The sequence below is a fragment of the Alosa pseudoharengus genome, unplaced genomic scaffold (genome assembly GCF_046254945.1).
Source record: "Alosa pseudoharengus isolate Yale_2024_CS ecotype anadromous, Long Island Sound unplaced genomic scaffold, YU_APseudo_1.1 YU_APseudo_1.1_scf_20, whole genome shotgun sequence".
Taxonomy (NCBI): domain Eukaryota; kingdom Metazoa; phylum Chordata; class Actinopteri; order Clupeiformes; family Clupeidae; genus Alosa; species Alosa pseudoharengus.
Genome location: NW_027468664.1, coordinates 5,427,116 through 5,451,038, shown reverse-complemented (window position 1 = coordinate 5,451,038; position 23,923 = coordinate 5,427,116). Strand labels below are relative to the sequence as shown.

The 23,923-nt window shown below is 43.5% G+C and overlaps 1 protein-coding gene across 2 annotated transcripts in view; it reads left to right on the top strand.

The window, feature by feature from the left end:
* The first annotated feature begins 12,074 nt into the window (after nt 1-12,074).
* The window catches only part of psme4b (proteasome activator subunit 4b), a 42,916-nt gene continuing 31,067 nt past the window's right edge, over nt 12,075-23,923 (top strand). Inside the window, exons 1-12 of one of the 2 annotated variants that reach the window (XM_076296304.1) lie at nt 12,075-12,545; nt 14,406-14,546; nt 14,660-14,776; nt 15,310-15,363; nt 17,210-17,254; nt 17,930-18,079; nt 18,343-18,406; nt 18,564-18,638; nt 18,728-18,850; nt 19,975-20,067; nt 21,114-21,379; nt 23,006-23,192. In XM_076296304.1, the coding sequence (XP_076152419.1) occupies nt 12,349-12,545; nt 14,406-14,546; nt 14,660-14,776; nt 15,310-15,363; nt 17,210-17,254; nt 17,930-18,079; nt 18,343-18,406; nt 18,564-18,638; nt 18,728-18,850; nt 19,975-20,067; nt 21,114-21,379; nt 23,006-23,192 (1,512 nt within the window). In that variant the 5' untranslated portion in view covers nt 12,075-12,348. The remainder of the gene's footprint in view (nt 12,546-14,405; nt 14,547-14,659; nt 14,777-15,309; nt 15,364-17,209; nt 17,255-17,929; nt 18,080-18,342; nt 18,407-18,563; nt 18,639-18,727; nt 18,851-19,974; nt 20,068-21,113; nt 21,380-23,005; nt 23,193-23,923) is intronic. The other variant, XM_076296305.1, reaches the window with a different exon arrangement.

The following is a 23,923-nucleotide window of genomic DNA, read 5'->3' as shown; positions in this document are numbered from 1 at the left end:
TTCTTGACAGGCAGCTATTTCCTTTGGCACGGGGTTATGACACATCATGTGCACAAACAAATGAAAGGCTCCTCCTGGATTTGCATGTGCTTTCAGTGAGGCATCGCTGGATTGACAACCTCCTGTATCTCCCTCTGTCTCTCTTCACTCTGTCCTTTTCTCTTTCTCTCTCTAATCAACAGAAATATGAAGAACTGTAAGCACAAACACAAACGTGAAACAGGTTACAAAGATATGTCTCTGCTCACAGGGGATCAGGTATCAGATCTAATGACAAGTGATACCTCTGACTCCAACATCACAGCATGTTATTGATAATGCTTTCCACCAGAAATGTAATTTTATATGTCCACAAATCTTTTGCTCAACTCCCTAAAACATGGCAAGGACACTACAGTTCCCTTTGGTATTTTGTTATGTCTGTGAAGGCTTCTTTTTGAAGATCTACATATGTGCTCTGGAGTACAATTATTGTCAGCAAGGGGCCAAGGTCAGTCCTCAGTTCAGGACACTATGTCCCCCTGTCTTTAATGAAGTAAACAGAGACTTGACTTCTATCCCTCTCTGGTGCACAACACTCTGAATGTGAGATGCTAAAGCACATTTGATAGTGAAGCAGCTGTTCTTCCATTTTTTGTTCTCTTCTCTGTGGTCTTCCAGGAGACTGTCATTTTTAGACTCGCCATTTTGACTGTTTCTCATTTCCTTTATTTATTTGTTCCATGTCTGTCTTCTTCGTATCCTTGGAGTGAGTACAGACAAAACTGGTCCAAGAGCTTGTGACTTATCTGGAAATCATCGGATGCAAGAGAATAAGAGACTCGTAAAGAATAACAACTTATAATCCTTAACATTACATGGGACCAGAAGCTCTTTGTATATGTTTCTACATTTGTGTGCATTTATTGTGTTGTTGTTGTGTGTGTGTGTGTGTTTGTGTGTGTGTGTGTGAATGTGTGTGTGTGTGTCTGTGTGTGTGTGTGTGTGTGTGTGTGTGTATGTGTGTATGTGTGTGTGTGTGTGTGTGTGTATGTGTGTATGTGTGTGTGTGTGTGTGTGTGGATGGATGTGAGTTGTGTATGTATGTACTTGTGAGCATGTGCATTAGGATCTGTCTGTTTGTCTGTCTCAGGGGTGTTTGTGCAATTCAGGTTGGAATAGATATTATTAACAGGAATATGTGTTGACTGACTCCAAGAATGGTGGCGCTGTACAGAAGAGAGGTGTGTCCCTCTCTCAAGACAAAGATGCCCTGTACTGGACATCCAGTGGTTAGTTACATCACATCTTTTTTATTCTTTGTTTTGGAATTCTACTCTTCTTCCTAGGGCTTGTGTCCTGTTTGTTTTTCAGTCTAAGGAACATCTTGGTGCAGTGCAAACTTTAAAACTGCTGTAGATGTTGAGGTTGTTTGCTATGGGGGGCAGATGCCCAGACTAGTGGAACTTTATGGAAACTAGTTAAAATAGGTCACTTAGTTCAGAAACAAGAGACTAGTTACTGCCATGCGGCCAACGGAGAGAATCTCAGTGTAGAACTAGAGCATGGAGTGCTGGTGAGCGTCTCTGGAGGTCTTGGAGGGAGCGCAGGAGCATCCGCATCCGCATCCAAACCCCAACCACTGGAGCCGGCCCCGGGACATGTGCACAGAGTCGCTGCAGACAACACAAGCCATCGAGTGAATTCCCATTTTTCAAAACTTCTCCCTGTAAGAATAATATTTCACGAAGAGCTGTCACTTTCGTTTCACAACATGTCCGTCCAGTAAAGTCTGATGTGTTTGGTGCAAAGGGCGATGATATGTTTTGGATTTTCTGTGTTCTGCTGTGTCCACATGTAAGACAGCTAACAGGCCCAGCTTTTCACCAAGATAATAAACATTCAAGAAGATGAAAACATCTTTGCCTCACATCTCTTGCCAAACATCCGCCTTTAGGGGTCACATGCAGTGTTTAACCACAATGATGATCTCATTCAATGCTCCACCTCCCCTTGGACATCCAGCACGCTACATCTTATCCCTTACAAAGCTAAGTGTTGTGTTGTTGAAACATATTTCTCATACAAACAAATACTCAAATACTCTCATACAAACAACAACTCATTGGCTTTTTCCAGGATATATAATCATCAGTAAAAGAGAGCAGGAAATATGTTTTAGGGCCAGACAAAAAGCATGGATTCAAGATGAAGCTCTGAGGTGGCTGACAGGCAGAGCCAGTTGGAAGAGCAGCACTGTCCTCACCCAGTCCTGGAGTATAGTGCCACATTGTGTTGTGTTATTAGAGATCTGCCAGCACTCTCTCCTCTGTGTTTATGTCAGGGCTAAATATAGGTTCAAGTGAGCCTCTCCTATAGCGGCGAGCAGAAGCCGGGGAGGCCTGACTCATGGGCCCCTACCAGCGCGGCAGCTCCTTAACGCTGGCAGGCTGGGCGTAATGGCAGGCTGATGCTGGGGGGCGCTGACCACAGCACCACCGCAGAGGTAGTCATCAGCCGACCCAGCGAAAGGGGAAAAGCAGAATAACTTTTATTATCTGTAATAAAATACTTTTCATCCGCGCTGCCAAGGAGCCCGTTTGAGCCAGGAGTACATCATCTGTGTTTCCATGAGCCGGGCGACGCCAACGGCGCCCTCTGGGTAAAGCGCCGGCTCCATCGATCACGGCCGCGAAACCTGCCTCACTGATCTCACACCGTCCCCAGCGTTCGGAGGAGATGAAAAGACTAAGGAGAGGAGAGGAAAAGCTCGGTGGTGGCGGTGGTGATGTGTGTGTGTGTGTGTGTGTGTGGGGGGGGGGGGGGGGGGGGGTGGTGGCGTGTGTGGAGCTGCGCTAGTGGAAACTGGAGAAGGAGCCGGGAAAAGAGCAGGAAACAAACCTGTCGGGAGTCACACGCTGGAGAGGAACAGGCCGCAGCTATGAGAGACCAGGAAGGAAGAGGACTAAGTGGAATCACATAAAAATTCAAATGGAAGACAGAGAGATACAGCAAGTAACAGAGAATAGGCGAGAGAAGCAGAATGCGAAGAGGAAGGAGAAGAAGAGAGAGGGCGAGGAGAGATGACCGAGAGGAAGGGTCTGTCATAATAAAGTAGCCTACGGTGTGTTCCCCACAGGTGAGCAGTAGCCCCAGGCTGCCCGGTTCAGCTGAGGACACGGCTGCCGTGGTATGTCCATGTGCGGCAGCCATCCAGGCCGTGAGGCTGTGATGGAATTGGGGATGGTTGGTGTTGTAGCAACATGGCTGGGCAGGAGGGATTTGACTAAAGCTAGGCATTTTCCCCCAAATCATTTATCATTTATGACACTGGTCTCTTTCTCTCGCTTTCGCTCTCTTTCGGTCTCTGTGAAATAACAAGTCCTCTCAAGTTCAGTTCTGTCTGCATTTGCATTTCAAGTACCTTCTGTTGTTTTAAATAGATCTGCCTTACATTTACTTTTCCTGAGGCCATTTGACCAAAGCAAAATGGTTGACAATGAGTTTGGAATACAGTTGTTTTTCCACCTTGAGTGATTTTGCTCCAAGCAGCAAATGATTTCTCCAGCTGTGCAGTGGAAACCCTACCAAAGATAAGTTGCCCTTGAACGTTTGTGTCAAAAGGAAAAAAGAAAGGCTGTATGTCCTTTGGTATAATCCTACACTCGCATGCGTAATAATTTACTTTTATCGACAGAGGTGGTATGAAGTTTTGCAAAGGGACCAACTGCTCACCCAAGATGAAACACTTTCCAGTCATAATGTCATAAAATGTTTTACTACGAAGACCAAAGAATCAATGTGTTTAAACTGAACAGATTGCTTTGGTTACAGGTGCAACACTGAACTAGATGAACTAGAAAAGCCTCTAGAATGAGTCTAGCTGCTCAGAGGTTATCATAACTGCTGTCACACCAAAGGTCCATGGCTTTAATAACTGACAAATTCATTGCTTTAATAAAATATGTTTTTGTTAAATTTATACGAGTTAAGTATTTTTCATGCACTGTTTCAAGAGCATACACACACACACACACAAAAACTCGCTATTCATACATAATACTGAGAGAATACATGTCACCACTATAACATATATCCAGGGTTTTCATTAAGTGTCTTTTACGACCCAAAAGTCCTAAGCCATGAAAGCACACAACAATGAGGTTTATGTCTTCCTAACTAGCTGATAGACAGAGCAGTGAGACAAGACAGGGCGCAAAGTTCATCTATGGCCACTGCAATATTCCTATCATACACATTCCACCGCAGACAGCTGCGGGTTGAATGATTTTCAGGGCCCCATACATCACACCAACCAGCACCCTCTAATATTTCTTCGGCAAAACCATTGCAGTCATCACTCCAGGAGTGGTTTGTCGTCCACTGGATTTAGGGCTCTGTGGCGAGCTGCCCACTGTTGCGTAACATTTCTACGTGGACCCCCGAACATTGCGACGGTCACGGAAAAACTGAGCTGAACTTGATATGCGTTTTCCACCGCAGTTACAGCCAAGGCTAATGCTTCACATTAGCTCACGAGAGAGAACACCTCACCAAGCACCACTATAAACCATCTCCCTTGGCTACGGCTGATTTATTGGAGACCAATTTCTTGTTGGAACTTTCTTAAGATCAAGCCAAGTGGAATGCCTCAGAGAGAGACTGCCAGTTACTTATTTGTGTGTTCATTTCTCAGACATGACCCCATCAGGTCGCTGATTTGGAGATGGTGATGACAAACCCAAGTAATATATCAGTATCAGGTTTTTAGAAAATTCTGCTGGGATGCTCCAGTAAAAGCATTTCAAAAGGCCCAGTTGAAAACACCTCTAGTCTTTGATCATCTGAGAGGGCGTCCATTTTCTTCATTCCACACCCATCCTCAGTGCTTTTAATTTAGTCTAATTCAGTCCTCCGACTGCAGAGCTGAAAGCTGGCTGGCCTCTGGCCACACTCATGGTGAAGTTTGAGGGAAAACAGACAAGTCATCAACATTAGCCTTAAATGTCATGGCATGGCACCAGGATGCGGCCGGCTAACGCACTGAGTTCCTTTTAATGTGTTTGCATGATTAACAGCCATTATAAATGCCCTGGTCCAGCTGCAGCAGAGCCAGTACAAAAAAAAAAAAAACTTGGTGGAGACAAGGGGCTGCTGCTGGGAAGCCATGTCCTTCTCCCTCCGATTTTCTCTCTGATTTCTAACACTTATGTCAGCCCGCCCTGTGCTGCGTGCTCTGCGTCTCGTGGCCTTCTGACGGCTTGCTGGCCACAGCTCTGTGGCACCGGACGGGCTCGGGAAGGAGTTTAGTGAAGCGGCAAATGGGTTATTTTTAACGGCTTGTTGCTCATAGAATTATATGTCAGAATCACATTATGGTCAGGAGGTGGACATGAAAGTGTTGTGTGAAGCTGAGGTGATGGGAACACCGCCTAGAAGACTGAGGTGGTGGAGCCCACTCAGGTGAGGTGGGGTGGGGGGGGACGGTAGCGTTTGAATGGTGATGGAGAAGCTGGTCTGCATAACCCTCTCAGCAGTTCAAAAGTGGTGCCCCGATTGGAAACAGTCCGATGACCTAATTCCCATAGGCCTTGCATGCAGGAGTATTTTTAGAGGAGATGAGGGAAGGAAAGCAAGCGGAGAGTCAACCTTGTTTTTTCCATCCAAGCCTAATTTTTGACAGTTTGCTCTGTGGCTCGGCGGACTCAGGAATGCACGCTTTTTTTCCAGAGTGGAAAGGGAGAGTAATGAAAGGCAATACTCAAGAGCAACACATCTCACAAGCTCTGCCACCGCTCTCAGAAGCCATGTGGCACTCTTTCAGATGTCATCGGGCAGAACTGGCTGCAGGAAAGCATTGACCATCACGCCTCGCTCAAATCACCTTGTCAGTGTGAGGGCTCTCTCTCTCTCTCTCTCTATTTCTCCCTCCCTCTCTCTTTCTTCCTGTCTTTCACTCACCAACACTCACACATGTATAAAACAGTAGGTAAAAGTGAGAAAAATATGTATGCATATAATTACCATCAGGAAGGTCAAGATCCTCAGGTGAGAGTCCACTGACCCAACAGTTCAGTGAACAAGCCTTAGGGAGTGAGTCCCAATGAGTCCCATAATCCCAAACTAAGCTTCAACCGTGGTAGCTGAACCAAATCTATAAGAATCTAAATCTTCTGTGTTTTACAAGGATGTCTCATCTATTCATATTTCAGGGTAAGCTTTTCTTCAGGGAATGTAATATTCTGGTTATTCATCTTAAGCATACAAATTTGGCAAGTTCAGCATGAGCTGAGCCAATCATCAGTCTACGTCAGCCTAACCAAATCCCACAATGAATAGAGTGTCCATTTATGGGAAAGGAAAGACAGCCAACCAGACACCAATTTGGACTCACAAATTTGAATGAATAGGTCTCTGTCAAACGATCTGCTTATTCTAAATTAGAACATAACTTACACATAGATCCACACGAATGTAGAGGATAGACAATGACCAAAACAGCTGTTATCAACAATTTGCAATAAATCTTCCCAATGTGCAGCAAGCATGCTGTGTTATTCACATTACCATAGCATTATGAGTTTAAGCAGTATGTGTATCTTCAGAGGCAATGCTGCATTGCACATAGATATCATCACGTTTGCATTCCTGATATGCTCTTTTGTTTGTGTACAATGATCACTGAGCATGGCATAAGATCATATAAGCACATATGTGCCCTGACCTTCACAGAGACAGGCAAGGAAATGACTTTTGCAAGAGCTCTAAGGGTGAGAAATGTGTAATCTGTCTCAATCCCTACTGCAAGCAAACCAGTTACCACAAACAAATTTGAGGTCTAAAACCTGCCAGACAGCAACTTAGAGGCACTTAAAGGAGAATTCCGGTGATGTTTCACATATCTCTATTTCTCGTGGTCGTTACGAAAAATAACAAGAACAATCGGTTCTACCTAGCTTCAGTTGCTGCAGCCATCAGCTAGTGCTGCCAGGCAGGTACAGTGCTACACTCTGGGGGCATGGGCCCTGTAGCTGCTAGGTAGAACCTGGTAGAACAGATTGTTTTTTTTATATACTAACAGTCCTCCGTAACCTTGAGAGACATCTATGTGAAACATCTCTTTAATGTGAGTATAGGTGCCTCATTCCACAGCACAATGAAAGAGCATATACCATCCACTTCACAACTACTGTCATTTAGCTTTTAGTCCAGGGTTTTTTACATTTTCAAATGTAAAATTTCATGACTTTTCCCTGACAAAAAATATTATGAGATGAGATTTCAGAACAGCCATATAGCATTCAGGAATCTTTGAGTTTTTTAGAAAAGGAAGATGAATAAATGGGCACTGAATAAGCAAAGTTGGGCTAACCATCACCACTCAAACAAACAAATAAACAAACAAACAAATAAGCAAAGTTGGGCTAACCATCACCACTCAAACAAACAGTAAAGCTAATAACCTGATACACACCAATTCTACGTGGAAATATATTTGCACTAATATATTTTGGCAAGTATATTTTAAACTGCAACAAAATTCCCTGATATTCCATGACGTTGCCCCAAATATGATACAATTCCCTCACGCCTGGAACAGACAAAATTCCATGATATTCTAGAAATTCCATGACCCGTGGGAACCCTGTTAGTAGTCTGTTATGACTGGAGATTATAATTCAGAAGGAAGAAACACACATTCATGTATCTACACACACACACACACACACACACACACACACACAGAGGACACGCACTCACACACACACCCACACCCACTGATGACACAGGACAACCAAAGAAAGCAACTTACTCATCTCCAATCTAACTAAAAGCATATGCAGTATCTATACTCACACTGCCACCTTGTGTAGACAAGAGGGAAGACCAGCCTTTGATTATGGCTTACACAGAAATCCTATGTGCATCGCAGCCGAATATATGTATTCCATTCATACTCTCTGTGCATATTCCAGTAACGTGGGGTGGTTAGCTCATTCCCAGCAGGTCAGATGTCTGCATTCCATTCACACGCCATGCTGAAACAACCTAGAAACCAAGAAAACCATTCCGACCACAAACTGACTTGTGGGTACATGGTTCTCGCTCCCAGCCATTTACTCATGTTAAACGGTCTTTGTCCTCTTGTGCATCATTGAAGGCCTTCAGCAGAGTTGGTGGGGTACTGGAAGGCTTTCCCTTCATGCTTCAGGAGGAGATGACAGAGCACATTCCTAATGGGAAATGGAGTAAACAGGTCTGAGTCTCTGAAATGAAGTGGATCGTGAATTTAGCGTGTACAATACTGCGTATTCAGTTCATACAATAGCCTATTACTTTATTGCACTTTAACATGGAACGGTAACACTTTAGTTTAGGAAACACATTAACCATATACACATATCTAATATGGTACGTATTAGCGCTCAACAAGGTCTGTATATTAATCATCATTGTACATGTATTAGGTCTTTATTGAACAATTTCTTAATCTTAATCATTAGGTCATTAATTCTTCACTAATTGGTGTTGATGTAAGGTTACTGGTATATATTAGGCCTATGGACTCCTAAGACTATGTACAGTATTACAAGGCTGTAAAGTTTCTATTTTGACCCATACTATATATCAATAACCTTAGATCAAGACTATTGCTTATTAAGGATTTACCAAGAATAAATCACCTATTCAGTGTGAATAAGAAATAGTTGAATAAAGACATAATACATGTGCAATGACACTAATACAGATCTTATTGAACACCAATAAATACAGACATTACTTATGTAGCCTATTAATGGTTAACATTGTGTTCCCTAAACTAAAGTGTTACCCATGGGACCTTACTAACCTCATTCTACCTTACTACAAAACATGATAAGACTCTACAACATTCTACGAGCTATAATCTGCCTTGGAACTGAGAAACACATACTTTACTCATAGAAAAGGTGTTTGAATGAGCTTAGACTTGACAAAAAATGAATATGGCCGTGTTATGGTATATGTTGCATGTTTAATTCGTGCCTCTTTATATTCAATTCGTGCCTCACTTTATATTCAGCATTGTTTGCCCAACAGCATTAGATACGTCCGATGTAATCTTCTGTCCAATTGTTAGTTTTCTTAGTAAGAAGCACTTCCGAGAACTCATCCACTAGATGGCAATGTAACACTGACCCTGACTGCCATAACTGACACGGGCAGGGTCAAAAAGGATAAGCATGTCACATGACCTAGTCAAAAGGGCTACAGGTATCCTATAATTTGATTGAGGACTTCAAGGTCTTTAAGCGCCAGTGTCTCCTCTCTTGCTAGAGGGATTTAGGCCTCACACTTTTCTTATCTCAGAGTCGTTCTAGTGTCATGCAGGAGCAACTATAAAGTTAATTGTAGTTTTTAAATTAAATTGTTATTACTTTAATTAGCAAACTAAAAATGGCACTGAATAAACAGTACAGTTACATGCAACCACTTGTAACAGACCTACAGTTGTGATATAAACATGTGTGCAGAAAAATGTAATGACTAACTATTTGGGTATTAATACTCCACGAGGGGGACTATCGAGCCCTGACTATCGAGGCATTTTGGCCCTGAAAAGAAAAACGTATATGTGCACGTGCACACATTTTGGACTTCAAGAATCTCCATAGAGTGCTGCTGTTCACTGGGTGTTAGTATCACTATCACAGAGTGATCATTCTATGTTGTTTTTTTATGTCTTTTAATTATTACTTTTTAAACACTTTTAAACTATTGCCCTGCCTTTATTACCTTGTGTGTTTTATGTTTTATTTGTTATTCTTTACTTTTTAAACTGTTCTATGACTATTGCCCTTTTATGCTTTTATTAGCTATTCCTGTTTACTTTTGTTTATGTAAAGCAAATAGAATGACCTCTGTGTATGAAATAAGCTATATAAATAAGCTTGACTTGACTACTGATAATAAAATGACTACTGAAGACTACAGAACTGGGCTGAGTTCCAGACAAAACATTGCAAAGCCGTTTCTGCTGCTTTTGCTCTAAGAGTTGCTTTCTTTTTTAAATTTATTCTGAGTCTGATGAAATTTCATTCTTATATTTGATCTGTAAATGATCAGTGCTCAGTGCCTTGTAGTTTTTTAGCGTTTGCATATATGTCTATGATGATATTGTTGCACCTCTGACACACCCACCAAATGAGAGAAAACTACCTCAAAAGTCTGTTGCACATTGTTGTGACCAAACATGTTGTTCCAAACAGAAATCGCAGTAAAACTGAGCAAAACGTTTGCTTTTAAACATACCATATGTGGCTACTCCTACACTTGTGTGGAAGTCCCAATTAAACCTGAGAAACTCTGGAACTGAAATGGAGATATCAGAATTACAGATACCCATGACACATAAAATACTTTGTGTGTATTTGTGTGTCTGACTGTCTGTCTGATATTGCTGCCCGACATTGGCAGGAAGGTGGCCATTTTTACTCTGAACTGATAAGTCTTATTAAATATACCTGTTATCCAGCATTGTAAAGCTCCTTTACCTAGAAACACGTCCTTCCCCTTGTGTGAATCTGTGAATTGTGTGAATCTGATTGGCAGACATGGAACAGGGTCACACCTTTGCATTGGTTGACAGGCACCAACCTGGCTATCTGGTTGGCCAGAAGGCAAACAGGATGTATGGATGATCGGATGAGTGTATGCCAGGAACTGTGGGGGTGTGTGATGGTGTGTTCCCTAGCGCTGTACTGTCTGATTAGCTTAATTAATGGTGCTTGGCTGACACAGTTACTGTTCAGGGTGCGTGCTTGCCAGACTCCAACTCTAGGCTGTTGAAACAGAGCTGATGGGGATCATACAATCTTAAGAGAAATGGTCCTATTGGGTGCGTTCGTCTTCAGATAGCTGCTTAGCGCTGGCTTAAAGCAAAGCATGCTGGAGTTAACTCAATGCAATTGGAATTGTGTGAATCCCAGCATGCATTTTTTCAGCCAGCATTGGAAGCAGCAACCTGAAGACGAACGCACCCAGTGTGAAAGTCAAGGCACTGTAGCTACTACTTGAGGCTAAGGTCAACCAACTTTAGAGAGGGCTTACGTACAACAAGCATTAAGTTCAAGGGTGGCTGATCTGAGGACAGCTCTCAGTGGACATGGGCAGTCTGGGAGAATGTGTGTCAGCTTTTATTCACATGTATGTCACAGCGCAATACTGCCAATTTAATAGCAAATACTGAATTGGATTTACCTATATGTTTATAGGCCTACCTATACAAATGTCAAGGTTACTAAAAAGAATGAGGTAGAAAGTGTAGAGACTATGTTTTTCTTCTCAGTCTTCAAAGTCAAATGGAAGATATTGAGTATCAGAGGATGAACTGATAATTAATACATTTTCTAGTAAAAAAAACCCCATGCACTAATAAAATAAAAAAATAGAATAGATATAAGACAAAGACTGGTTGTGTGTTTTTTTTATCACCATCCTCAACTGTAGACTATACCTGGTTCAGTTGATGCTGTAAGAAATGTAATGAGTTTTGTTGCCAAGCCTAGCCTATTCCAGAAGCAACAACGGGCATTTCCTCTCTCTGTCCAGGATGCACTAGGGTCAGAGAGAGAGAGAGTAGTGCACTAGGTCAGATCACGGAGAAAGAACTAAAGCAGCTTTATGTTATCCCATTAGTATCATCACCACTGATAAACCATTTAAACAAAGTAAGGCAGCCCTATATGCAAACAAGACTTGAGGCAATTGTGTCCCCTTGTTGGTGAAACACATCTTAGATATTGCAAATTACATAATGGCTCTAATTGTGATTATTGGAGTTATTCTGTAATGCATCACAACTAAATGGTTTTAAAGAGTAGTTGAAAAACAAACAAACTATAGTCTACTGTATCCATGCCTTGCTTAACAAAAACAATGTAAACCTAGTCTGCTCTGACGAAATGTAGAGTGCACTAGTTCGATTGTGTATGATTGTGAAGATAAGAATGGTCTGACCAGAGATTGTGTGAGGAAAGCTCCACTGGGGGCGCATTACTGTCTCGCCCAGAAGTTGTCGAGCCAGTAGACAGTATGTATCCTTATGACTACGTGTGAGGGTCACAACTGGAGCTGTGTTTGCGAATGAATTGGCATGTGTTTGAGACCGGGTTTTATTCTAAAGAGACAATCAGGAACCACGAAGGAAATAGCCAATCTACCTGGAAATACGTCAGACTTTACCGTTGTGGAGCTGTTGACCAAGTGGCTACTGGAAACTGAAATAAGACTTGCGTGGATAACTTCGAGGAAAGTAGCAGCTATAGCCTAACGTTAACGCTGACACACGAGAAGAACGACTGTAACGTTAGTTTTCTCAATAATAACATGAAAAAGGAACAGATTGAGGCATTGGGCTTTGTTCCTCAAAAGGATATTGTCTACAATAAACTGCTGCCTTATGCTGATAAATTGGATAATGAATCCAATGAAATCTTGGCGAAAATTAAAGCTAACTTGGGGCGAGCGGTCCAGCTCAGGGAGTTATGGCCTGGAGCACTGTTTTGGACAAGAAAACTCGCAAAGTAAGTATCGTGGCGATGAGTTGGCGATAGCCTTCTAACCTAATTTTTCTTTGACAACCTTTTATGCTTGCATGTAATGTTAGTGTGGTTGCGATCAAACGAAGTTAATATAGACTCTCGGCCCGATGCAATTAACGTTAGCTGCTTTAGCTGAACGTTAACGTTATTTGAGTGCAGTGAAGTTAGCTTAACGTGTGTTGGTTGATATTTCATTCATTGACAGACTAACCTAGTAACGTAAAGACTACACATTTCCCAATAATTTGCATTGATTAACTAACTACTTAGATAGCTGACTGATGTTCAAGGAACTTACTTTTTAATTGTTTACCGTGGGGTTTGATGAATTCACAAAGGCCACATCCAACGAGCTAGCAAACATGCTACATGCCCTACTAGATAGATGAACTAGCTATCCATCTAGCATAGTGCTAGAGAGCTAGCTGTCTGAAGTTGTAACTGAAGGCAACTTGTAAAACGGCAGATTTGCGTTAGTATTTTACTTATCTTACCAGGCCCCGACCGCTTGATAAACTGTCCTGCTTAAATGGATCTTGTTTTAAGGACTAGCTAGCAAATGATCATAGTGGTAATTGCTTTGTTGACTGGCTATCACATTGTTAATGTGGACATGCTATCATATTTATGTTAGCTACTGCTAGATAGCAATAACGGTGCCTACTAGGAACGACTGTGGTATGAATTAATAAACAAGAGTGTTGGTACATACAATACCATACTTGCTTGATAAAGTTAGCTAACTTGAGATTATCATCTCAACAGCTCTTTTGCATCAAGCGATGTATGACAGTTGAATGACTATCGTTCTTGTACATTAACGTTATGTGACGTTAGTCAGTGTTAGTTTAACGCTAGGTCATGCGTTTAAATGAAACATGCTGAGTCAGTTAACTGGCTAACGTTATGGGAATTGTGAATGAATGGTGATGATACTACATAATTGGGACATCACGTCACACCAAGTCGTTGTTAAGTCAGCGTTAGCTTGCTGTCAGGTTGACCTATCTATAGCCTTGTTGTATGTTGGCCCATTTGATCCTGAACAGCTTACTAACCAGTCAGTGACTATTGTGCAAGAATCTGAACAGATGTGTAACATTTGGTACGATGCATCTCTATTAAGGTGTAAGGTGTCTCTAATAAGAGCGATAACCCGCTTGCCTGTTCTTTTTCTGACACTTTGCGTGTCCAGAGCAAGGCTACTGATAGCCATGGGTGAACTTAGATAAGCTAATTCTACTCCCATTTTGTTTGCACCAGGAAAACGCGTGGCCTAAGCCTACTTGTTGCATGGAAAGTCACAGCTGATTAATTTAAGTGATAAAGCCTATCGAATACATATATATGTCTGCAACTTGTGCTAAAGAGGCTGTGCGTCATTTAAGTGTCCCTTTTTTCTGTTGCGTGCACTCAAACGATTTCCAAATAATTGCGCATTTGCATATCCCGGTGCCCTTACCGTGTGTACATTTCCTTTATAAAAAAATAAATGCACCATTCTTCATCACTGACTCATTCTGCCTGCTTCATAACTGCAGTTCTTCTTAGAATAGATCGTTGACTGCTCCTCCTCTCCTGTCGCACATCTCATTTATTTAATCGACTGGTCTGGTACCAGCAACATATTATATTTTTGTGTACCTCCATTATTGCCTTAAGCTTTAGACAACTGACCAAACCACGACGTCCTGTAACACATTTGCCATGTTTCAGTTTAAACAAGCTTAGTCACATTTACAACTTATGGAAGTAATTGCTTTGATTCATATGTCAGCTGCACAACCTTTGACTGATTACCTATTCTGTTGTGTTTTGACTGTGCTTCTCTTACCCCTTCAGTTACATGCGCCTCTATGGCCGGAAGTTCAGCAAAGACGACCATGTGCTGTTCATCCAACTACTTTACGAGCTGGTCACCTTGCCACACCTGGAGGTTAGCATGATGCTAAGCTTCGCCAGGCCTCTCATCAACCTCCTGAAGTAAGCGGACAAGCCATATCTCCTGCTGGACTCACCCGCACACACATTCACACTGGAAGACACACATACCCACACAGTTTAAACACTGATCTGAGAGATGTTTCTGTGTACAGGAAGAAAGAGCTGCTTTCTAGAGATGACCTGGAGTTGCCTTGGCAACCCCTCTATAACCTTTATGAGAAGATTCTGTACTCCAAAACAGAGCATCTTGGTCTCAACTGGTTTCCCAGGTAAGTCTTCCTGTTATAATCACTTTACCTTCCTCCACCCTGGACACTCTTGTCCTCCAACCAGTCACCCTAGATACCCCCCCCCCCGTCCCCGTCCCACACACCCTGTCCCACACACACACATCACAGGCCTGCCTTCAGCACACACATCACAGCCCCCCCACATCCCCCCACCCCACCCCATTTTTGTCAGTGGAACAATAAATGCCTGTTTAAACCTAATTGCCATGGCACCTTATGACAAGTCCCACCCAGGCAGAGTTTAAGTAGGGCAGCGGGTGCAGTCCAAGAGGGAGTCATGGAATAAAGTCAACACCACATTGCATGCTTAGTGGAAACAAACAGCAGGCCTTCGTCTTCCAGTTCACCGTATGCCTTTTCCTTCTGATCTGTATATTCTCTTTGTGAACAGAGGTGTCTTATCCTCACATATGTGAAATCCTCTGAGTTTTAGACTAATGTTTTGCGTTAAATTGGCAGTGTGTGGACTGTTACAGTGTTGGCTTATGCGTCTCTCCTTCTCCCACATTCAGTTCTCGCAGTGGGGGAGCCGGTAAACAAAAAGTGCTAAATTTTATTCGCAAGCGGTAAGCGCAGCAAGTGGTTTCTTCTCTTAATACATGTTGTGCTGTACCTCTTCATAGGCAATTTCTGGTGTTAATTGCATGTGTCAAAAATGAAATAAAAAAAAAATCACTTCAGAATTTTTTTTTTTTTTGTCAGTCCTTTTCATGGCTGTCTTGTACAACAGAGCTTAGCCAAATAACAAGTCTCACCCTCACAGGAGAGATGGTGCTTTTTAATTGCTGTTAAGTAGTTCCATCTTGTCCCTGTCTGTCAAACACAATTCCTGGTGGGTCAGTTGTATACTCCCTCACACTCTCTTCTTAATCAAAGATCTTTTCTGCACTGAGTAATCAAATCTTGCCTTGTACCTGGAGTATAATGGAGAAAGAAAGGTAGAAAAAGCAACATTGATTTTATTGAAATGGTAGACAACTGAAATAAGCATCAGGGGCAGGTGTCAAACTCTTGGTTAATGGGCTGACTGCCTGACATACAACACACCTCCGCCAGGAATGGGATTTTGACGCCTCTGATATGATCGCTCTGCTAATGTCTGTCTTTCTCTCTCTCACTCTCCTCTCCCCTTGGTCTCTCTCTCCACTCTGCTTTGGGAAAGGGTCAGCGCTCTCATGGCGGGGTCACTGTGTGATGCCAGGCAGTCAGGGAGACGGCAGGGCACCCAGGCGGCTTGGTCCTGCATGTAGCGCTGAGCTGTGGTGTGTGTCCAGTCGCAGCCTGTGCTGTGTCCGCCTGCAGTCGTTGGCACGTTGGCAGCCTGGGTCAGCCTCTGCCTCTTCAAACTAAAGGTCACGCGTCAGTGCCCATTTTCCCCTCTGGTGTCTGGTGTCGGGCAGACTATTTAAAAATGACCTCCCCGCCCCCCCCCCCCGCTTCCTTTCCAGACAAGCCGGCACTTATGTTTACATGATGCAGCATGTGTTGGTGTGAGCAGCATAGACATAGTCTGTGAGGTGTGTGTGTGTGTGTGTGTGTGTGTGTGTGTGTGTGTGTGTGTGTGTGTGTGTGTGTGTGTGTGTGTGTGTGTGTGTGTGTGAGTGTGAGTGTGAGTGTGTGTGAGTGGTCGGTGTTGGGTAAAAACTCCATCTGCTCTATGTGGGAGAGATAAAGGGTATGGCATAAGGAGGGGAAGGGGGTGGGATATTTACTTTATGAAATGTCATGCTTGCTGACTCATTCAAATCAGGAGCTCAGATCTCTGTCTGCTGGCAGAAGTTCCCACAGTGCTCATTCACAAATACCTTGCCCTGCCTGGCACTCTAAGCCCTCGGGCGGGGGGGGCGGGGGATGGTGTCGGACGTTTCGCCCCCTCCAAAGCCATTGAAACTATTTGGTCTCGCTCTGAGTGTGCTGCCCTCTTTCATTGGCCACAAATCTGCTCCCTGTGAAGCAAATCCATATTGTTATCCCAGGGGCTGTGGACGCAAAGCAAATCCATATTGTTATCCCAGGAGCTGTGGACGCAAAGCAAAGCTGTTATTGAAACCAGGGTCAGTGCTGATGATGCGGGACATCAGTAAAGGGTTGGTGTTATGGGGCGAATGGACTTATGTGAGAGGTCAGCTGAGGTGAGTGCAGGGTAGGTGAGTTGGCATGCTGCGTCCCTCCCTATGCCACACTGGCGCTGGTTGCAGGTAAAAGGGCTGCTTCATGTGGGTGGGTCTTTTTAATTTGGCTTTGCACGTGGGCTAATCGCATCTTTCGCCTCCCTCATTCCACTGACACCACCTCAGCATCTCTCTCACCTCAGACATCAACGCACATGCACTGAAAAGACACACAGTGCCATTGTTACCTCACCCCTTTCTCTCTCTCTCCCTCCTCTCTCTCTGTGTCTCTCTCTTCCAGTTCGGTGGAGAATGTCCTGAAGACCCTGGTGAAGAGCTGTCGGCTGTAAGTATTTTCTTGCTCATTCTCTCGGACACACATGGATGATGTCAGACCCAGAGCCAGTCCCTCATCCCTTGATGCAGTTAAGGCACTGTAAATATTTGACCCCCTTTAATAAATGGTTCCCACACTGACTAATCCGATTGGCCGTGTAATCAGGCCATTGTTGGCGGCAGTGTGTGGTGACTTCCGCCGTGAGAGGATTAGGCCGCCCTGACTATAAGACCGTCTTTTGTCGTGGAAAAGTAAAGGCTGACGAGTGGTGTGATGCGATGTGTAGGCAAGTAGGTCTTCTTGTGGAAAAAGAAAACACCTCCAGGTGGTTCTTGCTTAACATCGCTGAAAGCTAAAGTCCAAAGAGATTTGGTAACGTTTGACAGACACAAGTGAAAATAGAAGATAGCATTTCACAGCTAACTGAGTTTATTATTTGTCCAAATGTCTGTATGTGATGACCTTGACACATTACAGATTTTACACATCTGGTCTTGACACAAAATACAGTTTTTCATCTGACCCTGGTTAATATTCTGTGTCCAAGCATACTGATAGCAGAGATGGCATTGGGTGATTCAGGGTGTGTGTTTGGTTTATGATGTTATTATTTTCATGATGATTTATGATGATGTTATATTGCTCTGTAATGGCTGCCTGGTTCTCTTTGGCTGCTTTTGGCAGGTACTTCCCTGTGGCCTCCACCCAGGAGATGCTGGACGAATGGCGACCACTGCTGTGTCCGTTTGATGTCTCTCAGCAGAAGGCCATCAGCTACTTTGAGCTCTTCCTGCCCACCATCATGGCCCCTGAGGAGCATGACCAGGGCTTCAGGTGAGTGGCCGCTGCTTGGTCCACACTGCAGTAGGACTCCCACGCCCACCTCGATCTTAAACTGCCCTGTTCAAGCCTGGTTGGGCTGACAGTGCAAACACTACACATTAGACACTACCTCTATCACAATAAACAGACTTTGAATGTTTTGTACACAGACAATTTTTTTTTTTTATTATTATTATTATTATTTTTTAAAAGCATAAATAGAAAAACCCACGCTCACTGTTCTAAGGCATTTGCATGTGTTTTTGGTGCCCCAGGTTGTGGTTTGATGAGCTGATGAGTCTGTGGGTGTCGGTGCAGAACCTGCCATGCTGGGAGGGGGTGAGTATCATCCTAGACATGTCCATTTCCCTCCTTTGATTCAGAGCTCCTCCATCTCAAATCTGGACCCTTTGCATTCTGTATTTGTTTTACTCCAATGATGGCTTCAGCATTCAGCGTATTGCCCTTAACCTCAGACTGTCCTCTGCTCTTTCAGAACCTGGTCAATCTGTTTGCCCGTCTGGCTAATGATAACATTGGCTATGTCAACTGGGAGCCATATATTCCTAAGGTAAGTGTTATGTCTCTGTTCTGAATTGAGTTGGTTTGGTGTTATTAGCGTTGCGGTGTTTTCTGACCTGAGCTGACTGCTCTCTGCAGATTTTCACACGGATCCTGCGAAGCTTCAATCTGCCCGTGGGAACCAGTCAGATGGTGGTGCCACGCTACCTCGCCAACTCCTATGACGTGGGCCATGTAGTGCTGTGGATCTCCTCCCTGCTGGTGAGCACCACCTTCCCTCATCTGGAGCCACATGGCTGGTTTCTCTTGTGTATGGTCTGTGATGGACAGCAGAGATGCTTTAGTTATGGAGATGATGTCACCAATATCAGTATTATGTAACATTGCTCATGCTAGAACATGTAGCATCAAAGTAGGCTGTTAGAACATCCCCTTAAGTCATCAAGCAGATCTGGGGGGTATTCCAAGTATGTGGTTTAGTGACAAACATGGGTATTTGGTAAACAACAAGAGCCCTATGGCATTTTTGTGTGAGAATGAAGCCATACAGCTTTTCTATTAGAAGGTTTACCACTTACTCTGAGTTAACTTACCCAGGTTTGTCACTAAACCATGTCAGCATTGCATTTTGCAGAAGTTAGAGCAAGGAAGTGTCTGTTGCTTACTCATACAGAATATATTGCAAAGGCAGCAACCAACTTTCCCTTTTGTTAACCCTATCTACAGTACTTAAGCTTTTGACGTTTCTCTGAGTTTGTTAGATATTTGTTCTCTTTAGTTTATAACATTGCTGGTATTAGTATTTTTTTGGTATTACCTGACATTTGGCATAACATGGATTCTAATTTGAAATTAGATATTCTTGATGTTTCGGTTAGATAATTAGTGGACTCAATATTATATGCTACCGGAGGCTTTTACCGGAGGCCTTCTCAGCAATTGCCATGGAACGTGTTTGGCAGGGTATTAGGAATAACTGCCTGGCGTGCGTTGAATCTGTGGAATGCAGAATGAGCTAACAGAAGCAGCGCAGTGCTGTGCTGGTGTGTGCAGAGCCCATAGAGTGCTCTATTTGTGCATGTGAAGCTGGTGTTTGCAGAGCCCATAGAGTGCTCTATTTGTGCATGTCAAGCTGGTGTTTGCAGAGCCCATAGAGTGCTCTATTTGTGCAGCGCAGTGCTGTGCTGGTGTGTGCAGAGCCCATAGAGTGCTCTATTTGTGCATGTCAAGCTGGTGTTTGCAGAGCCCATAGAGTGCTCTATTTGTGCAGCGCAGTGCTGTGCTGGTGTTTGCAGAGCCCATAGAGTGCTCTATTTGTGCATGTCAAGCTGGCAGGCTGTCCAGAGCGCATGTATCGTGCTACAGTCTCTTCTTCATGTGTGCAGGGTGGTCCAGGGAACCCAGCTCAGAAGCAGCTCAACGGGCTGTTCAACAGCATCGCCTCTTTCTACCACCCCTCCAACAATGGCCGCTGGCTGGTAGGTGCTCCATCCCCCTCCACCCCCCACACACACCTCCACCCCCCACACACACCTCCACCCCCTTTTACAGTAAAACGGCCATCTGGTCTCCTGTGCTGAAGAGGAGAGGGGGACACTGTAAAAGCCATCAGGCCATAACTGGCTGCTTTTGAAGTGAACGTCCCTCTCTCCTCCTGCAGGCTGCCCGCACCGCTGTCTGTTTACTCTCTACAAATGGCCACTGTGTGTGTTTACAGAACAGATGCCCCAGTGCATAAAGCACATACCTCCCCAACCCCCAGGCACTCTCTCACTAGCATCCATGCTCCTAGAACTTCTCAGAAATGGCCTATTTTGTGAACCTTTTGAAAAGTGATAGTTTTCTGGCATTGTTTACATCTGCGAGGATTAAGAATGTCTTTTCCTTTCCCTAATATGAGTCCTTGTGGATAGTGATCTATTTATACATTGTTGAGCATGTAATTCTATAAAAATGAAGTGTGTGTGTGTGAGCGAAATAAAGCAGTGTTTTTCAATCACTGTGCCGGAGCACACTAGTGTGCCGTGAGAGATCATCAGGTGTGCCGCAGAAAATTACCCAAATGTCACTCAACTGCATCAAATAATTTATAACCACATGCTCTCATTGATTGTATGATTGCACTATTTGTGGTATGCAGGCATAGTACAACGGGGGCCCCATATCCAGTATTCACAGAATCATCACATATCCAGTTTATAACAACAATTAAATTAGATATTGTCACCTACAAATGAAACAGAGGGCGCTTGTTTTATTGAGCAGGTCTTGCATAGAAGCCATAATAAGGCCATATCTGTGTATTATTTGAAATTTTAATAATACTTCACACAGGATGTTAGTGTGCCGTGGGACATTTTAAGTGTCAAAAGTGTGCCGTGGCACAAAAAAGGTTGAAAAACACTGAAATAAAGAGCGTTTTGGGTTTGAACATGAAGGACAAATGAGTGTCTTGGCTCTCAAAAGTCACGTTTGTCTTTTTCCCACCCTCCTCTGTCCACTCGCTGGGCGTTCGTTCTTCCAGATGAAGCTAATGAAGCTGCTGCAGCGTCTGCCGGCCAGTGTGGTGCGGCGGCTTCACCGCGAACGCTACAAGAAGCCGTGCTGGATCACCGACGTGCCGCCCACGCACCGACTCACCGAACAGGACATCAACGACTTTGTGCAGAGCATGAAGCAGCCCGTGCTGCTGGCCATGTTCAGCAAGACAGGCAGCATGGACGCCGCACAGGCCCTGCAGAACCTCGCCCTCATGAGACCCGAGCTCGTCATCCCGCCTGTGCTGGAGAAGTGAGTGTGTGTGTGTGTGTGTGTGTTAGTCTTCATGTTGTCAGACGAGACGAGACGAGATATGTTCGTCAACGACCTTTTATTCAATTACTTAAGATGAGACGTTGACGAGCTAAAAATAGATATTTGTTAACGTAAATGTGATGAAATATATCTTTGTTTTCGTTAACGAGATGAGACGGGACTAAAATGTTACCCTGTGGACATTGGAAATGTATCTAGTTTGTCATTCAAGACTTGACCAGTGTTTTCTGCTGTTTTAGTCATTTTAGTTCTGGTGGCTGCAGACAACTCACGTCTCCTGCCTTAAATGAGTCTGACGGTCAAATTCACTCCGCTCCTTCTGTGTTGTTTTGCTGAGTACTCGTCATACAAAAATCACTTATCACAAAATTAACGTTGAACTTACATGGAATTTAATCATATTTACATTCTGCACATGGCTCTGCAAACCCATTATTCTCGCTGAAATATCTCACAAACTCCTTACTCAACACATGGCAAACTGTACAATAAATAGCAGACCTTACCGAATACAAGGTTATAATGCATGTCACTGTACACAATAAGCCGTTCCCGAGTAATCATCACTTGTGAATGTGTCTTTTAAATCAGCAAACCTTTTAGCAAAGTTGCATTGACATCATGATTCAACTGTATTTCAACTGTATTTAATATTGTGTTTTGTCAGATAACTATGACATTTAACCAATATTTGAGATGTGTGAAACACTATTTTACTGAAATGGTAGACCTATTCAGAAGTAATCTCAGAAATAAGTTTGTTTTTAAAAAAGACTAAGACTAAAACTTGACTAAAATACCTTGTTCTCTTTGAACTAAAACTAGACTAAAATGATGAGATTTTTAGTCAACTAAAAGTCTCAAAAACTAAACTAAACTAAAAGTCCCAAAAATGGAATGTGAATAACTAAATATGACAAAGACTAATAAGGACACTTGATACAAGACTACACTAGATTTCTCCGCTCTGGGACCAGGTTTCAGAAAGGTGCGGTTTCGGGCAGTGCGTTTACAGGATTCGTTTGGACGCTCGGCCAAGACGAAGCAAAACCTCTGCGTTTAACCTAAAAAGCGTCTCCGTGTGGACGGGCCCTAAATAAAAAAATAGGTGACAAAATGAACACGTGTGTGTGTGTGTGTGTGGAACTTTGATGTTACACAAGCTGTTGAGTTTTCCAGTGAAAAGGGGAAGCTTGTGGCTTTTTTATATAAATCTGGTCATGCACTAATTATCTTGAGCCAGATGGGAGAATTATGAATTATGTATATGATCTCTACAGGGGTCTTCCAGAAACTCTGATGTAAACAGAGCAGGGTGTTACAACAGCAACATCAGTGTCATGAGTTTAGTGCTTTGGAAAGCCCCAGTGCAGACTCCACCATGGGAAGCCTGTCATGCCACACATATCAGCAGTCTAACACTCCCAGGCCGCGTTGGATAAGCCGCTTCATATAATAGTTAACAACTGTATCTAAATGACCCTATAAATTGATTGGCATCTTGTGATCATGTTCCTGATCCCAATCACAGTGTTTCTCTGAGTGTTTTGCTGTGGTGCAGTGCCAGTGGGTATGTTGATGGGTGTGTGTTGCCCGTTGTAGGACGTACCCGGCCATGGAAACTCTGACGGAGCCTCACCAGCTGACCGCCACCCTCAGCTGCATGATCGGCATGGCCCGCAGCCTCTTCTGCGCTGGACGGCACTACCCAGAGGGCACAGCACATGTACTGCCCCTGCTCATGCGTGCCCTGCCCGGGGTAGACCCCAACGACTTCAGCAAGTGCATGGTGGGTGACACTGCATTCAACCACTCACCTTTCGACCAACTTAATAAATAACACCAAATGTTTTTTAGTTATCTGACACTGTAACCGTCCTTTGGAGGAAATATGAGCTATTACTAATTTATTGTGTGGTCCTAAAAATAATTGAACTAGCTAGCTGGCCACTTCCAGCTAGGGCATTACTAGGCTCTTGTGCAGAAGTGACTTTTAGTCCAGTTGAAGGGACTTTTTAACCTTCCTCTTTCTTTTTATATCGGTCTCTTTGACTGACTTTGCAGTCTGGTTGGAGCACATCCTGAGCTCTTGTTCTGTCATCTCCTCCCAATTTACAGCCTTTTAAACAAGCACAGTGTGGGCTTGTTAAGTCTGAATAAAGGAGAAAGGCCTGTTTATGAAGGAGTCAGTTCACATAATTTCTGTAATAGAGTACCAAAGTGTGACTTTCTGTTTCCATGGTGGCAGTGTCACTCGATCTAAACAAACTTTCAAAGTGGCTTAAATAGCATTGAATGTAGACATGTGGCATAATTTCTAGCTAATACATTGTTATAAATGTAGGCTATAGCCATTTAAACGTGTTTTACCTGCTAGGCATCAGCTTGGCCACATAACACGGATTCCCTGGTAATAGAAAACAAAATTCCAGTGGATATTTCACGTCTTATCAAAGACTGGCGGCTGTTAAGAGTGGCGTTGTTTGCCTAAAAAATAAAGCCAATAGGCCTACACGTCTG